The sequence below is a fragment of the Maniola jurtina genome, chromosome 26 (genome assembly GCF_905333055.1).
Source record: "Maniola jurtina chromosome 26, ilManJurt1.1, whole genome shotgun sequence".
NCBI classification, from domain to species: Eukaryota; Metazoa; Arthropoda; class Insecta; order Lepidoptera; family Nymphalidae; genus Maniola; species Maniola jurtina.
In genome coordinates this window covers 751,915-768,023 of record NC_060054.1, presented here as the reverse complement: position 1 = coordinate 768,023, position 16,109 = coordinate 751,915, and the positions used below count along the sequence as shown (strand labels likewise).

General features: G+C 35.9%; 2 protein-coding genes across 4 annotated transcripts; one reads left to right on the top strand and one right to left on the bottom strand.

Moving 5' to 3' along the window:
- The first annotated feature begins 665 nt into the window (after positions 1-665).
- On the top strand, positions 666-4,460 carry LOC123878844 (gastrula zinc finger protein XlCGF49.1-like). 2 transcript variants are annotated; one of them, XM_045926202.1, is made up of 4 exons: positions 666-935; positions 2,183-2,305; positions 2,705-2,895; positions 3,268-4,460. In XM_045926202.1, exons 2-4 carry the CDS (start codon positions 2,190-2,192, stop codon positions 3,552-3,554), a joined length of 594 nt encoding a protein of 197 aa, XP_045782158.1. In that variant the 5' UTR covers positions 666-935; positions 2,183-2,189; the 3' UTR covers positions 3,555-4,460. The 2 variants fall into 2 exon arrangements, with proteins under 2 accessions (XP_045782158.1, XP_045782157.1); XM_045926201.1 differs by having other exon boundaries at positions 666-972.
- Positions 4,461-6,659: 2,199 nt separating this feature from the next.
- Positions 6,660-9,806, bottom strand: LOC123878848. Of its 2 annotated transcripts, XM_045926214.1 has the most exons (4): positions 9,514-9,806; positions 8,667-8,735; positions 8,168-8,301; positions 6,660-6,990 (listed from the first exon to the last, which is right to left on the bottom strand). In XM_045926214.1, the coding sequence occupies exons 1-4, from the start codon at positions 9,551-9,553 to the stop codon at positions 6,811-6,813; spliced, it is 423 nt and encodes a 140-aa protein (XP_045782170.1). In that variant the 5' UTR covers positions 9,554-9,806; the 3' UTR covers positions 6,660-6,810. The 2 variants fall into 2 exon arrangements, with proteins under 2 accessions (XP_045782170.1, XP_045782171.1); XM_045926215.1 differs by lacking the exon at positions 8,667-8,735.
- Positions 9,807-16,109: the final 6,303 nt, after the last annotated feature.

Here is a 16,109-nt window from a genome sequence, read left to right as displayed (position 1 = left end):
AAACTACAATTTTATGTCAATGCTGCAGTTTTATTTAGTAAATATACATTTTGTTAGTTTATGGCTGGTGTGGCCGATACTATGTCAAACCTTTGCAATCTAATTTGATGCATTATTGGTCGTTTTTAGGATTCCGTATCCGAAGAATGCGAAGTACTAACATGATCTGATTAGTAAGCCTCTGCTGTCCGTCCGTCTGTCCGTCTGTCAGTGGGCTATATCCTGTATCTCGTGAACTGCAATAGCGTGTTGAAATAGTTGAAATTTTCACAGAATGTGTATTCTTCTAGCATAAGTTACAACAGAGGCACTAGCTGCTCTATGCTCTCCATGAAATAAAATTATTTTGAACTAGAGGATGCACGCGACTTCGTCCGCGTGGATGTAGGTTTTTGAATATCCCGTGGGAACTGTTTGGTTTTCTGGGATAAAAAGTAGTTTATGTCCTTCCCCGGGATGTATCCCAAGTCTGTACTAAATTTAATTAAAATCGGCTCAGCGGTTGGGCCGTGAAAACGTAGCAGACAGACAGACACTTTCGCATTTATAATTTAAAAGTATGGAATGTATTTGATGACTGAAAGGCTAGTAGCCAGACCTATAATACTATAGAAAAAAACATAAGTCACTTTTGATTTTGACGCGTAGTTGACGTCCGTATATTCAATATACTCTGTGGTTGACGTTGACAGCTTGCCCTAGATTTTAGAAAAATCGAATTTTTCTTCTTCAAGTAAACAAGCCATATTTAATTCCTAAATCCTAATATTTCACAGTTAAATCCTAAGTTCTAATAGTTTTAACAAATTTTAGCTCAAAAATATCTGTGAAACAGGTATCCCAACAGCTTAATTCCTTAATTTCAGGTTAATATGGTGGAATAGTGAAGTTTTTTTTACAAATTAACTTGTTTCGAAGTTGTCAAACAAGTTTTGGTGAGAGACGGGATTTGCCTATAATTATTATGAGTAGGTAAGTGTTGTTATGTTTTTATTAGTGCAGCGTATGTATGTTTGCCTTTATTTGATAAAATTAAATGTGTTAAAGTCTGGGATTAAAAAAGTAAAGTATGGTTATAAACTATTGAAAATGTAAAACATAAACCATTTACCCCGCGACATTGTCCGCGTGGATTTAGGTTTTCTGAAGAGCTTGTAGGAAGTTTTCCAAATCCTTTCTTAGGAGAAGTCTATGTTATAGATTGATTCACTTATCTCATTGGTGTAATGGCTAGCATATTGGACTGCAGATGACAATGGTTCAGGGTTTGATTCCTGGGATGGGCCAGGATTAGGGAGATGGTGTTTTATCCCTGGAGAGCATGCAAAGCTGTGGGCCCTGTGCCTGATCTCTCAATTCATTGAGGGGCTCACACTCTTCTCAGTAAAATCTGCTTTCTGAACAAGTGGTAGATTCTTGAATCTTGACATATTACTTGTTTGCGACTGTAAAATGTTATTTTTCAAACTTGATATTTGAGCAAATAACACACTGTATTTGCAAACAGGCTATATATATCATAAGGCCTGTTTGCGACTACAACTATTTCAAAAACTCTATTTTTGAGAAAAAAAAATTACAATGGCTGTAAATTAGTCTCTATGGAGTTTAAAAGAATGATGTGTTCTGTGGAATTAACTGTCAAATTCAAAATACGAAATCTTTATTGCGAATTTGGGTTAGTTCACAGATCTTAATACTATTGTTAGGTTCTATAAAATTCTACCTTACAGCATGCAATAATACAACAAATGTAAATTAAAAATTTATAACACCCCCGACATGTGAAGGTTACAGTAACTAGAAAAGAGCTGATAACTTTCAAATGGCTGAACCGATTTTCTTGCATTATACTCTCAATCAAGCCACTTTTCTAACAAAAAAAAAACTAAATTAAAATTGGTTCATTAGTTTAGGAGCTACGATGCCACAGACAGATACACACGTCAAGCACTTATAACACCCCTCTTTTTGGGTTGGGGGTTAATAAAACAGTCAATCATAATCTTGTCATTACTATAATGTTATTATAATATTTGGATACATATTTGGGAAGTAAAAATATTTAATACTAGTTTTCTAGTAATTACATAAATATGTCAAATATAAACATACATATGTATCATATATTAAGAAACAACATGAATTGTATCTAAGTTTGATCATAAGTACATAATTCTAGTAAAACAATGGAAGCAGTGGAATCGTCGGTTGCCTTAGCGTCTCAGCCTGTAGAAGAAATCGTCATAAAGTGTGAAGTAATAGAGATATCTGATGAGGAACCTGACTCCGAGGAGCCTAAAAAGTAAGTTAAGTGGGACCAGCTTTTTTTTTACCTTCCAATAAGAGCTTGGGTTTCCTCTCAGAATGAGAAGGGCTTGGTTTTAGGCCATTACTCTGGCCAAGTGAAGATCTCTTCCAGGCATCCCATACTTAGAAACTTATAGAATTGTAAGACAGGGAATTGCAATGCAGTATGCTTCATATGCAAGTCAGTCATATTTAGTTGCTATAAATAAATGCACATAACTCTAATAAAACTAATGATAAAAGTAGCCTATGTCCGTCCCCAAGATATAAGCTAACTCTCTACCAAATTTGTCAGAATCGGTTAAACTGTTGGGCAGTGAAAAGGTAACAGACAGACAGACAGACATACTTTCGCATTTATAATATTAGTATGGATTTGTATTAATTATTACAGAAAACGCCGTAAGCGCACCACACAAAAGTCACCTCAGTCGTGTGAAGAGTGTGGAAAAACTTTCCAAACAGGCTACGAGTTGAAGAAACATAAACGCACGCACTCAGGCGTGCGTCCCTACATGTGTACGGACTGTGGCAAGACATATACACAGCTTGGACACCTGAGTATACATGTTTTATCACACAAGGGTATGTATTGAATGAATGAATGTAGGAACACACAACACTCGTCTAAGCGAGAATCCTGTGGGATATCTTTCATTTTCCGGGATAAAAAGTTACTGAGTCAATTTCTTGGATGCAAGCTACCTTTGTACCAAACTTCATAAAAATTGGTTAAATGGATTGGCCTTTCCTGTGTTCCCACAGGAAAGGCCAATCCATCTTTGATTTTCCCCCATCCCGGGATGTAAGCTAACTCTGTACCAAACATCAAAATTGGTTCAACTTTCGGGCTGTGAAAAGCTTGCAGACAGACAGATAGACAGACACATTTTCACATTCATAATATGAGTATTGATTCAGTTTTAAAATAAAGAGCTTTAAAAATCTTTGTTACAGGTATAAAAAATTTCAATTGCAACGAATGCAGCTCCTCGTTCTACAGGAAAGCAGACTTGGACCGTCACCAGAAAATTCACACCGGAGAAAAACCTCATCAATGTGAGATTTGCTCCAAGAGTTTCACACAAAAGAACAATCTAGTGATGCACTTCAAAATGCATATAGGTGATAGACCTCACCAGTGTGAAGTGTGCAACAAGAGGTTCTTGACGAGGAGCAAGATGATGCTCCACTCCAAGAAACACGAGAAAGACAGGAAGAAGAAGGAGATTTTGGGAGTGTGATGACATACCACACAACAGTAACAGTTTTAAGTTTTGTTACACATGTTTTACATGTGACTTGTCTTGGCAATTAAAACAGTTTTCTTTATGAGTTTCACCTAAAAGGACAGTTTAGTGATGTTAAGTAATCAACTTTATCAGTGGCAAGTGTGCAACAAGAGATTCCTAACGAGGAGTAAAATGATGCTCCACTCCAAGAAACATGAGAAAGACATGGAGAAGGAGATTTTGGCACAAGTGTAATACAGTGTGATGGCATGCCATACACTTGTAACAGTTTTAAGTTTTGTTACACATGTTTTACATGTGACTGTCTTGGCAATTAAAACAGTTTTCTTAATGAGTTTCACCTAAAAGAAGAGTTTAATGATGTTCATAAAAATGCACATAGGTTTCTGATTTCATCAGTGTGAGTGTACAACAAGAGAATCCTAATGAGAAGCAAGAGAAAGACAGGAAGATGAAGGCACAAGTGTACTACAGTGTGATGACATACCACACAACATTAATAGTTTAAAGTTTTGTTACATGCGTGTACTACCTTAACAGATAAAACAGTATGAAATTAAATGAAATGAATTTATTTCGTGTAGGACAGCCTGTACCACTTATAATATGCCAAGACTCTGCCATTGGTTCGGAATGCAGATTCTAATGAGAAGAGTCGGCAAGAAACTCAGTGTTGCTCTTTAAAAAAAAATTTTAAAACATGTAAATAAGCAATGTAACTTTTACACTACCTTGTATTGGTTACATGTAGTGACTGTCACTTGAATTAACAATTTAGAACAGTGTTTTAGTTTTATCAGGTGAGAAGAAATAAGTGAAAATTTTTGTTGTTTTTCTGTTGAATGATGAGTTGTGTTCTGGTATATGCTGTACTTATTACAGAATTTTGTGTCAGTATTTTTTGGAATTTTCATTCATTTTTTTTTTACTCACTGCTTTTTATTTTATTGATTTTTTTTAATGATAAAAAATAGAGTTATTGTGTCCTGAAATAGTGTAAATACATAGTTAGTTGATGCCCGCGACTTTGCATACGTAAATTGTTTTTAAAAATCCAGTGTGAACTCTTTGATTTTCCGGCATAAAAAGTAGCCTATGTCACTCTCAGTCAATGTAAAAAATCATCCGTGTAAAAAATCACGTCGATCCGTTGCTCCGTTGCGGCGTAATTGAAGGACAAACTGACAAAGCGACACACTTTCATTTTTAAATATGGGTAGTGATATGACGTCAGTAAGTTTTGGAACGATTTTCCACCACCTTTCTTCACAAGAATTATAGATCGTTTCATCAAATAGTTCCTATGGCGTTATGTTGGCTCCCCTGTCTGTCCAAGTCATTGGGTGGTCCTTAGCACCATATTGGCATGAGAAGACGCAGGTTTTGTTTATTTTCTTTGATTTTCATTTCATTCATTCATAAAAATCAAATGAAAATAAACAAAATCTGCGTCTTCTTATGCAAATATGGTGCCAATGACTTGGACAGACAGGGGAGCCATGCGAAAGTTTGTATGCGTGTGTGTGTCTGTGTGTGTATGTTTTTTACTCCTTCACGCAAAAACTACTGGAACGGATTTGGCTGAAATTCGGAATGGAGATAGATAATATCCTGGATTAGCACATAGACTACTTTTTATCCCGGAACACCAAAGAGTTCCCACGGGATTTCGAAAAACCTAAATCCACGCGGACGAAGTCGCGGGCGTCAGCTAGTGTATAATATTATAAAGAGGTGAAGTTTATAAGTTTGTTTATATGAAGTAATATCTGGAACTACTGAACCAATTTCGCATAATCTTTCACCAGTAGGAAGCTACATCATTCCTAAGTGACATAGGCTATATTTTATTTTCAAAAAATTAGAGATCCCTAGGAAAATTGTAATAAGCTACTCTTGCGAAGCTGGGGCGGGCCACTAGTATATAGTAAAGGATGCATGATTTTTAGTACTAAAGTAGGTAATTTGTTTAAAATAATAGCGTTTGAAAACTATGTAATGTAATTTTTGCTGTTAATATTTTTATTATGTTGTTCCTTTTTAATTAAGTATAAACGAGATACGGGATACAATTAAAAATGGTTTTAAGTAATGGTTTTTGTTTTATTTTGTAAGTATAAGTATGAGGAAACCTGCATGCCTGAGAATTCTCAAATGTGTGAAGTCTGCCAATCCGCGCCAGAATGTTGGTCGATGGCAAAACTCTTCTCTTTCTGAGAAGAGGACCGTGCTCAGTAGTGAACCAGATATGGGTTATTCATGATGATGCAATAAAACAACGATTTCATTTTGTTTTTTTATTTAAATAACACATTTTTAAAAATGCATGGCCGAATCTATATAACTATACTTCCAAATTATGAAAATACTACGGGTACAAAATGACTAAGTATTCCCGATTTTATGTCAATCCAGCCTTATAAGACACAAAATCTAGTTCTTGTATAAACTATTACTAAAAAAAACTTATAAGTACTATAATTACTTAAAAAAATGTTATTGGTAAAAAATACTGAAAAACTGTCTTACGTGTTAAGTGAAAAAGTTTTGTTTCAATATTTTTTTACTAAGTACAGTAAAATCTCAGTAATCCGGCACTATTAAAAACCAGAGGGTGCCGAATTATTGGAATGTTCGGATTACTGGATTGTATAGAAAAAATCATAGTAAATTAAATCTAGCATTTCATAAAGGCCATACAATCTATTTGGGATTTGCGTTTTATTTTTGCATTTTTAACATATTAAAATTATTTTGCATAACAATAATTCTATCTAATTACGTAATTATAAAATATTAGAAATTACATGAATTCAAAATACGTAATAGAAAATTTGCTTTTACATTATAAATGGCGAAATTAAGGCAAAAATACAAAAACTTATAGGCATCTATTTTTATCCCTTTGTCACATTTCTGGACTCTGGATTTTTTCTCTTTGATGACATCTTTGTAAAGAGGTAAATGGAAAAACGGGAGATCTTTAGTTTCCACGAAAACGATATTTTTTCAATGTTAAGTACTTATTATATCAAATTAATATATCAAGAACTAAAATAAAATATCTATCTAAAAAAATTATTTAAAGAGGTCAATGACTAGAATAAAAAAATAAAAAATATAATAAATTACATGAAAAATGTCTGTGTTCGGATCTTATCAATAGTTTATACTTTTTATATTAATTAGTACTTATATGTAGGTCTATATACAGATTAGGTATTAGTATTGCAGCCTTTTATATTGTTTACGCGTCATACATAGCTTGCAGTCGATTCTCGAGCGTATCGTCAAAGGGGTTAAACCTATAATCGCTTGACATCATGTTGCCCCAAAGGTCAGGGATGTCTTCAACACCAAACACCGGGAGTTTGGATTTCTGTAGCCCTTCTGGTTTCACGTCGTGTAGATTTTGCATTTGGGATAGCTGCGAATTAGATATATCAACAATTGACAATCAAAAATAAATAACAAATCCCATAGTATATATCTATTTTAAGAATTAAGAAAGAAGAATTTTAAGAATAAACTTTGAATTTGAGTTTGCAAAGATAGGTACCTACTTGTTGAAATCGGGGAACTATGTACATAGTTAAAAACCGACCAAGTGCGAGTTGGACTCGCGCACCGAGGGTTCCGTACTCGGGTATGTTTTACATTTTGCTCGATAAATCAAAAACTATTATGCATAAAAATAAATAAAAATCTGTTTTAGAATGTACAGGTAAAGCCCTTTCATATGATACCCCACTTAGTATAGTTATCATACTTTGAAAATTTAGACACATTTAAAAATATTTTTTTAATGATGTAACCACAAATTCACGGTTTTTGGATTTATTCCTGTATTTGTGCTATAAGACCTACCTACTTGCCAAATTTCATGATTCTAGGTCAACGGGAAAGTACCCTATAGGTTTCTTAACAGACAGACAGACAGACAGACGGACGGACAGACAGACAGACATGTGCTACATGACATAATATTATTGTAAATCAAACCTTTGAAAAGAGCAACCACTGAGTTTCTTGCTGGTTCTTCTCGGTAGGAAAGGCATTCCAAACCAGAGCTAGATTTTGACGACTCAGAAGCACTATTGTAAAAGTTTATTTTAGTAAAAACTAGAGGATGCCCGCGACTTCGTCCGCATGGATTTAGATTTTTATAGATCCTGTGGGAACTGTTTGATTTTCCAGGATAAAAGGCCTATTTCGAATACAGGGACGCAAGCTACTTCGGTAGAGCTTGTCTATTTTAAAATGACGCGCCCCACCACCGCAATTTACACATCTAAGTCAACAAAATTATGTAGTGGGGCGCGTCATTTCAAAATGGACAAACTCTTCCTTTCATACAAAGCGGTTAAGTGGATGGGTTTTTAGGAATCCCGCGGGAACTCTTTGATTTTCTGAGATAAAAAGTAGCCTATGTCCGTCCCCGGGATATAAGCTAACCCTGTACTAAATTTCGTCAGAATAGGTTACATTGTTTGGCCGTGAAAAGGTAGCAGATAGACAGACAGACAGACACTCTTTCCCTATTAGTATTGATGGATGTACACTATTTCTGTTAGAGAAGTTTAGTAGTTGGTAGTAGTAGTTACCTTCATAGAGTCAGGGCCTCGCTTCCTCCTCAGGTAGTTGAAGCAGCAGGAGCGGAAGTGGCGCGTGCCGCACGCAGCAGCGCACTCGCTGCCGCACGAGTCGCACGACAGGCTGGCTGCCCACATCGTGCTGCCTGGACGTACAAATGGGACATTCAAATTGTATCTTCAAGGCAAGAGTGAATAGGCATCCTCCAGGCAAAAAAACCGGTCAAGTGCGTATCAGACTTGCGCACAGAGGGAGGGGGAAAGTGATGATGTGGTCTAAGATGGGACGCGTTTACCTAGAAGGTGCCTATTCACTCTTGTTTTAAAGATACCCGGATTGTAATTGGTAGGAAACTTCAGAACACGTCTGCCTCAGCGGCCATTGTATGGAGTTAAAACGTGGGCACTGACATTTGGACTTGTTCACAAGCTCAAACTGGCTCTGGAGCGGGCTATGTTGGATGTCTATCTGATGGAAGGTCTCCGTAGAAGATCGTAGAAAAAGAAGTACCTGAGTCAAAGTCGACTGAAGGCGCTCCTTCCCGCTTATGTCGCCTAGGATCCGCCTGAGACCAAGTCGCTACCACAAAATAAGCACCTAGTAAATTATTCTATAATAAGCAAGTATAAAAAAATGGCCAAGTGCGAATCAGACCGCACTGAGGGTTCCATGCCTTGAAAAGATTTGGTTGAATTAATTTACCACCATGAAACCAAATCCCTTTTATTAGGGTCCGGTAATGATTGTACAAAAAACTGCAACTAGTAGTTGGAGTTAGGAATGTTAATTTTTTAGACATATTTCATATTATGAGGCCCTGAGGCCCTTAAAATAATTACAAAATTTTGCAATTTACATATGAATCTCGCTCATTAATGATACTCCATTCAATCTATGGACATCATTTTAAAAATTTCAACCTCCACTATCAGCTCCTTTTGCAATTTAAATAAAAGTATTTTTGAATTTTTTCATTTGAATTAAGTTTAACCAATTTTTCATTCAGTCATTCAAGATTATTACAGTCAATAGCATTAATAGTTACTGAAAGAAGCAACCATGACGGACGAACAGAAAGACGCAACAGACGAAGTCACTCCACAAGAGTTGGTTTTTTATTTTTTTGCTACGGAACCCTAAAACCAGCCTGTAATAATAATTATGAAAGCACAACTCTAGGCTATAGCCTCTTAATGAAACAATTGTTAGGCAATTGCATTAAAACTAATTAAACAAAAAAAATATATTTTTGTAAGTATTAATAATAGCAGTCATCAAGTTATGCAAAAAATATAAGCCTAAATCTTTTTATAGCACTTAAATAGTTTATCCACTTGAAACAATGATAATTACTTACCAATAAGCATTAGCGAAACTATTGCTGTAATTTTCAGCATATTGCAAAGGTGCAAAAACAAAACGCAATACAAGATGGCTGACGCACCGTTGACGTTCAAGTGACGGAGAGTCAAAGCAACTGCTTTTTATATAAAACCGAAGTTTGCTTATCCGTGGGTGGGAAACGCGTTTAAAATATTTATTTAGCGGGTGTAACTTACCCCTTACACCCCTTTTAGTAGTTTCCTTGAGAGGATACTTAGAATATAGAGCAATAAAAGAGTAGTCCACTTGACTATTTTGAAATCAAAGATGTTTGAAAACTCAAATTTCAAAAATCAAATTCCATATTTATATTATAAACTAGAGGATGCCCGTGATTTCGTCCGCGTGGATAAGGTTTGTAAAGACCCCGTGGGAACTGTTTGATTTTCCGGGATAAAATGCCTATGTCAATTACAGGGACGCAAGCTACCTCGGTACCAAATTTCATACAAATCGGTTAAGCGGATGGGTTTTTAGGAATCCCTTGGGAACTCTTTGACTTTCCGGGATAAAAAGTAGCCTATGTCCGTCCCCGGGATATTAGCTAACCCTGTACCAAATTTCGTCAGAATCGGTTAAATTGTTGGGCTGTAAAAAGGTAGCAGACAGACAATTAGACTGTCTATCTGTCTGTCCTTATCTTTTCACACTTCATTCCACTTAAGCAACTTTGACGAAAGATATGCACATAGGCTTTTCCCCACGGGATTTTAAAGGTACCTAAATACACATGGACGAAGTCGCATTTAGACTCTAGTCTTATTAAAGTAGACCGTAAATTATTTACATTTTGATACTTAACTGAATGAACTGACTGACTGATAAAATATTGTATATCAAAAATATATCACAGCCTAAACCGTTGGAGTTAGAAACATGAAATTTTGAAAGTAGGTTCTTTTTAACCGACTTCCAAAAAAGGAGGAGGTTCTCAATTCGTCGGGATCTTTTTTTTTTTTATTTTTTTTTTATTTTTTATGTATGTTCCCCGATTACTCAAAGACCCCTGGACCGATTTGGAAAATTTTTTTTGTTTGAAAGGGTATACTGTGCAGGTGGTCCCATATAAATTTGGTGAAGATCTGATGAATATCTTCGGAGATGGAGAACAGAACTCCTCAATGGATAAGAGCAAATTGCCCGCGATCAGTGTAATAGCTTAGTAAACAGTAGGGTTTTAACTGGGCATAGCATATTATAGTACAGTGGGGCCACTAAAAATTGTGAAATAAAAAATTTTCAAAAGAAAAATAAAACCGACTTCAAAAACCAAAAACACTACACACAACCAACACATTATTTTCTACTTTTTAGTGTTTTTGGTTTTTGAAGTCGGTTTTATTTTTCTTTTTGTAACGTCGTAGGCACACACGGACGGATTTTTGGAAATTCAGTCCCTATGAAAGTTTGTATGAAAGTCCGTCATTTTTCTTATATGTATGGGTGTTTAGGCTTTCGGGCAACAATGAAGAACCTACCTATGTGTTTCAGATTTTTGGACATATTTTCACTCCCTCTCCGATTTTGAAAAAATTCCACCCAAGCGAAGCCAGAGCGGGTCAGCTAGTAATATTTTTAACCCCCAACCCAAAAAGAGGAATGTTATAAGTTTGACGTGTGTATGTGTGTGACGTTATCTGTCTGTGGCATCGTAGCTCCTAAACTAATGAACCGATTTTAATTTAGTTTTTTTTTTGTTTGAAAGGTGGCTTGATCGAGAGTGTTCGTAGCTCTATAATTGAAGAAAATCGGTTCAGCCGTTTGAAAGTTATCAGCTCTTTTCTAGTTACTGTAACCTTCACTTGTCGGGGGTGTTATAAATTTTTAATTTACACTTGTATAATCTAGTTTAATTAGGTGTAAACGCTCACTAAGTTTTACTGTAGGTATCTAGTTAGGTATAACTAGTACCTAACATTTTCGATTTAAAAAATCTCAAAAGGTAAGTATATTTTCATCGTTAAAATTAGCCCCATATTTAAGAAAACAGACATCAAAGGCTGTAATTTCAAAGTTTTAAAATTTTCAATAAAAATGCTAAAACTTGATCCAAGATGGTCGCCGTGTGTCGTTTGCAAATATTTCTAAGGCCTTTCACACAACGCGCGACAGATACTGCGTTATTCTTACCACGGAAAGAAGTTAGTATAGCGCTCTCTCTACGTAATCCTATACAAATGATAGAGACAACAAGTGTAAATTAAAAATTTATAACACCCCGACAAGTGAAGGTTACAGTAACTAGAAAAGACCGAAAAGACCTGATAATACTTTCAAACGGCTGAACTGATTTTCTTGGACTATTCCGCGCCTACTATCTAAAGTACCTGAGTTTTCCAAAACATCATTTTCAAATAAATAATTATGTATTTAGGCAACGTCCATCTTGACAGCTTGACATTTGTCTATTGACATCATATTATGAACCTAACGGTTATCTAACCTTCTTTTCTACAATTAAACTAGAAAAGAGCTGATAACTCTTAAACGGCTAAACCAATTTTTTTGGATTATAGCTAAGAACACTCTCGATCAAGCCACCTTTCAAACAAAAAAAACTAAATTAAAATCGGTTCATTCGTTTAGGCGCTACGATGCCACAGACAGATACACAGATACACAGATACACAGATACACAGACACACAGATACACACGTCAAACTTAAAACTTATTATAACACCCCTCTTTTTGGGTCGGGGGTTAAAAAAATCTCAGAAGAGTTCATTTCGAATCACTAACTATGGTTTGGGATTATGAAACAGAGAGAGCACTAGACTAACTTATTTCCGTGGATAGAGTACAGCGAATTCCGGCCAAGTGTGAGTCAGCAACGCACCGAGAGTTCCGTACTTCGGTATTTTTTCCGACATTTTGCACGATAAATCAAAAATTATTATCGATAAAAATAAATAAAAATCTGTTTTAGAATGTACAGGTAAAGCCCTTTCATATGATACCCTACTTGGTATAGTTATCTAACCTACTTTGAAAATTGAAACACGTTTTAATTTTTTTTTAAATGATGTAACCACAAATTCGCGGTTTTCAGATTTATTCCTTTACTTATGCTATAAGACCTACCAACCTGCCAAATTGCATGATTCTAGGTCAACGGGAAGTACCCTATAGGTTTCTTGACAGACACCACGGACAGACAGACAGACAACAAAGTGATCCTATAAGGGTTCCGTTTTTCCTTTTGAGGTACGGAACCCTAAAAAATTATAACTAAGGTGGTTACAGTTTGTAAAAGTTTATTTCAATAAAAAATGGGCGATCTTTCATTTTATTTTCAGGATTCTCCTTCAGTAACTCTGAACCTTTCCGGATAGTAAGTGTTCTTGTTATTTGGGCAGCACACTATCATTGCATCTTCTTCGTTCGTACCACACATCTGAAATTAAACAAGATAGATAGATAGATAGATAGAACACTTTATTGCAGACAAAAACACATGTAAAGGAACACAACACAGATAGAAGAAAACAGAAAAACAATTGTGTGCAAAGGCGGCCTTATTGCTTGGAGCAATCTCTACCAGGCAACCTTTGCTGAAAGGAGAAGTGCTAGTGTTGGATAGTACAAGATAAAGTTGAAGACTAAAACCCGTCTGCGATCGTCTTAATAAACGCTAAATATTATAGCAAAATTGTTTTTCTGTCGCTTGGTATATTTTAATGTTGTAGCACATTTATGAACTCAGAATTTTCTCCTCTTTCATTTGATACCCCACTCGATACAATAGCAAAAAAAATTTTGAAGACCCCCAGTTTCTTTCATGTAACATCCGTTAGGTCAATTTTTTTCACATAAAATGTAGCCTTTGTCACCCGGACCTTTACGACGAATCGATTGACACCTCATTCATCAAAATCGGCCCAGTAGTTTAGGCGCTACGGTGGAACACATAGAACCTGGATACAAACATATACACATCACATCGCACTAATATTATAAAGGCGAAAGTTTGTATGTGTGTGTGTGTGTGTGTGTGTGTGTGTGTGTGTGTGTGTGTGTGTGTGTGTGTGTTTGTTACTCCTTCACGCAAAAACTACTGGACAGATTTGGCTGAAATTTGGAATGGAGATAGATAATATACAGGATTAGCACATAGGCTACTTTTTATCCCGGAAAATCAAAGAGTTCCCACGGGATTTCAAAAAACCTAAATCCACGCGGACGAAGTCGCGGGCATCATCTAGTAGTACATACATTTCTGCTAAAATCATCTCATAAAGTCTCTAGACTGCTAAAATCATAACCCTTCCTTTTAGCTTTGCCGCAGTCGGGTAAAAAAATCTTTTCTTCGGGACCTCATAGCGCAATTTAATAAAGGTACCTAGTAGGTACACAGTAACGTAGGCGGCAGCCAGAAGACTTTTTGAAGGAAAAAAAGATAGATTTTGACTAAATTTATGCTAGGATTCTTATATTTTAACCTAACCTAACGTCTGCACCAATGTTAGATGCAGAGTATTACATTATAACGACCTAAAGATAATCTAATCTTACCTGACTAGAAAGTGATACAAGAGCGTGGATTTGACCTGCAGTTCGCTCCAGGCAATGCGCGGGACATCGATTACTTTTATACTTACACTAGCTGATGCTCGCAGCTTCGCGCGCGTCGATTTAGGTTTTTAAAATCCCGTGGGAACTTTTGATTTCCCAGGACCTAGCCCAAAGTAGCCTATCCGTAATAGCCCTTTGTACCACAGCTACCTCTGTACCAAATTTCGTATAAACCGATGAGCCTTTAAGAATCGCGTAGGAACTCTAATTTTGCGGGACAAAAAGTAGCCTATATAGATAGATAGATAGAAACTCTTTATTGCACACAAAAGCACATATAAGGATAACAACACAGTAAGAAGAAAACAGAAAAAAACAATTGTGTGCAAAGGCGGCCTTATTGCTTGGAGCAATAAGGCCGCCTATGTCCATTCCCGGGATGTAAGCTAACTCTGTACCCATCAAAATCGGTAAAACTTTTGGGCCGTGAAAAGCTAACAGACAGACAGACACACTTTCGCGTTTGTAATATCAGTAAGTATGGATAAAGTGTGACGACCTCCGACCCGCTGGACTGACGACCTTAAAAGAAGATAGGAAAGACATTCCGAACCAGTGGTAGATGCTTTTGACGATTCAAAAGAACTTGTAAAAGTCTAATTGAATAAAAATATTTTGAATTTGAATTTGAATTTGAATTTGATAGAGGGAAGCGGGTGTGTGGTAGAGTGCTTTTGGGAATGCCTATGTCCAGCAGTGGACGTAAACAGGCTGATTGATTGATTGATTGATGGATAAAGTAATGTATAAGCTTACCGGTGGATTTCGACCTTGTTCACGGACAACTTTCATTGCATAAGGACAATTCTGTAGTTTTGTACAACTTCCTTTTACTACGCTTGAGGCTCGCAGCCCAACACGTATTTGGCATTGTTGACCTAAAAACAAATTTATCACTACATAATATTATGAGAGAAAAAAAAACAAAAAAAAAAACTTAAGCACGAACGCGGATAGAAGAGATAAATTTCAAACTTTGTCGTAATTTACTAATAGTAATAGGCGGGTCGCTAGTAATTACCTTCTTCAGTAGTAGCTGCACAAGAATAAATGAAACACAAAATAGTAAACCACAAAAACAGCATTTCGAAAAAATGAAACTTATAGAAACTATGAATTATATTAAACAAGTCAACTTATTTTAAAAAAAGTCGATTGAATCATGATTGCTACAAAAAAAGTTCATATTTATATGTAAGATCTAAAGTCTTAGGCATACAAGACGCGTGACTGCATCGTTTTCGTACCTAATATAAGAAAGGATATTTGCATGTTAATCCTTGAGCCGGAGTAACTTTGAAACTAGACATTTTTAGAGATATCTGAAAATCACAGACTCATAAAATTTCTATATTGGAACGTGTCTACAAAACTTTATTGAGTTATTCATATAGTTAGTACTAAGAACCTAAATCAGAACCAAACTATTTGTATTGGAAACCCATGGATGGGGCGCAGGGGTTACTTCTTTATTAATAGAGCAAGATCCCATTGCCGCCAGACCTGCCTTATTTTCTGAGAAACAAAATGAGTGGAATAGACTAGTGTTAGTGTAACAGTTAGTTAAGTTGCATGAGACGGGCCTGCCCGCGAAATTCAAATTTAATTTGGTTTTGCGCAATTTGTAAACTAATACGACAACGTAGGCTTATGGTATTTTAATTGCGACAATGGCAGTATCATCCTCACAAGTTTATGTAAAAATCTTGAAAGGGTCCAGTTTAAGAAATTAGCTCTAGTATCGACTATAACCTACAAATTAGTCTAGAGCTAATTTCTTAAACTGGACCATTTTAAAGATTTTTATATAAACCTGTGAGGATGATACTGCCATTGTCGCAATTAAAATACCATAAGCCTACGTTGTCGTATTAGTTTACAAATTGCGAGAAACCAAGTTAAATTTGAATTTCGGCGGCAGACCCGTCGCTTCCACCTTTAAAAGCGTGTGTGTCGTCACACACAAGCGTCAGAATATGTCTTGAATTTTTAAATAA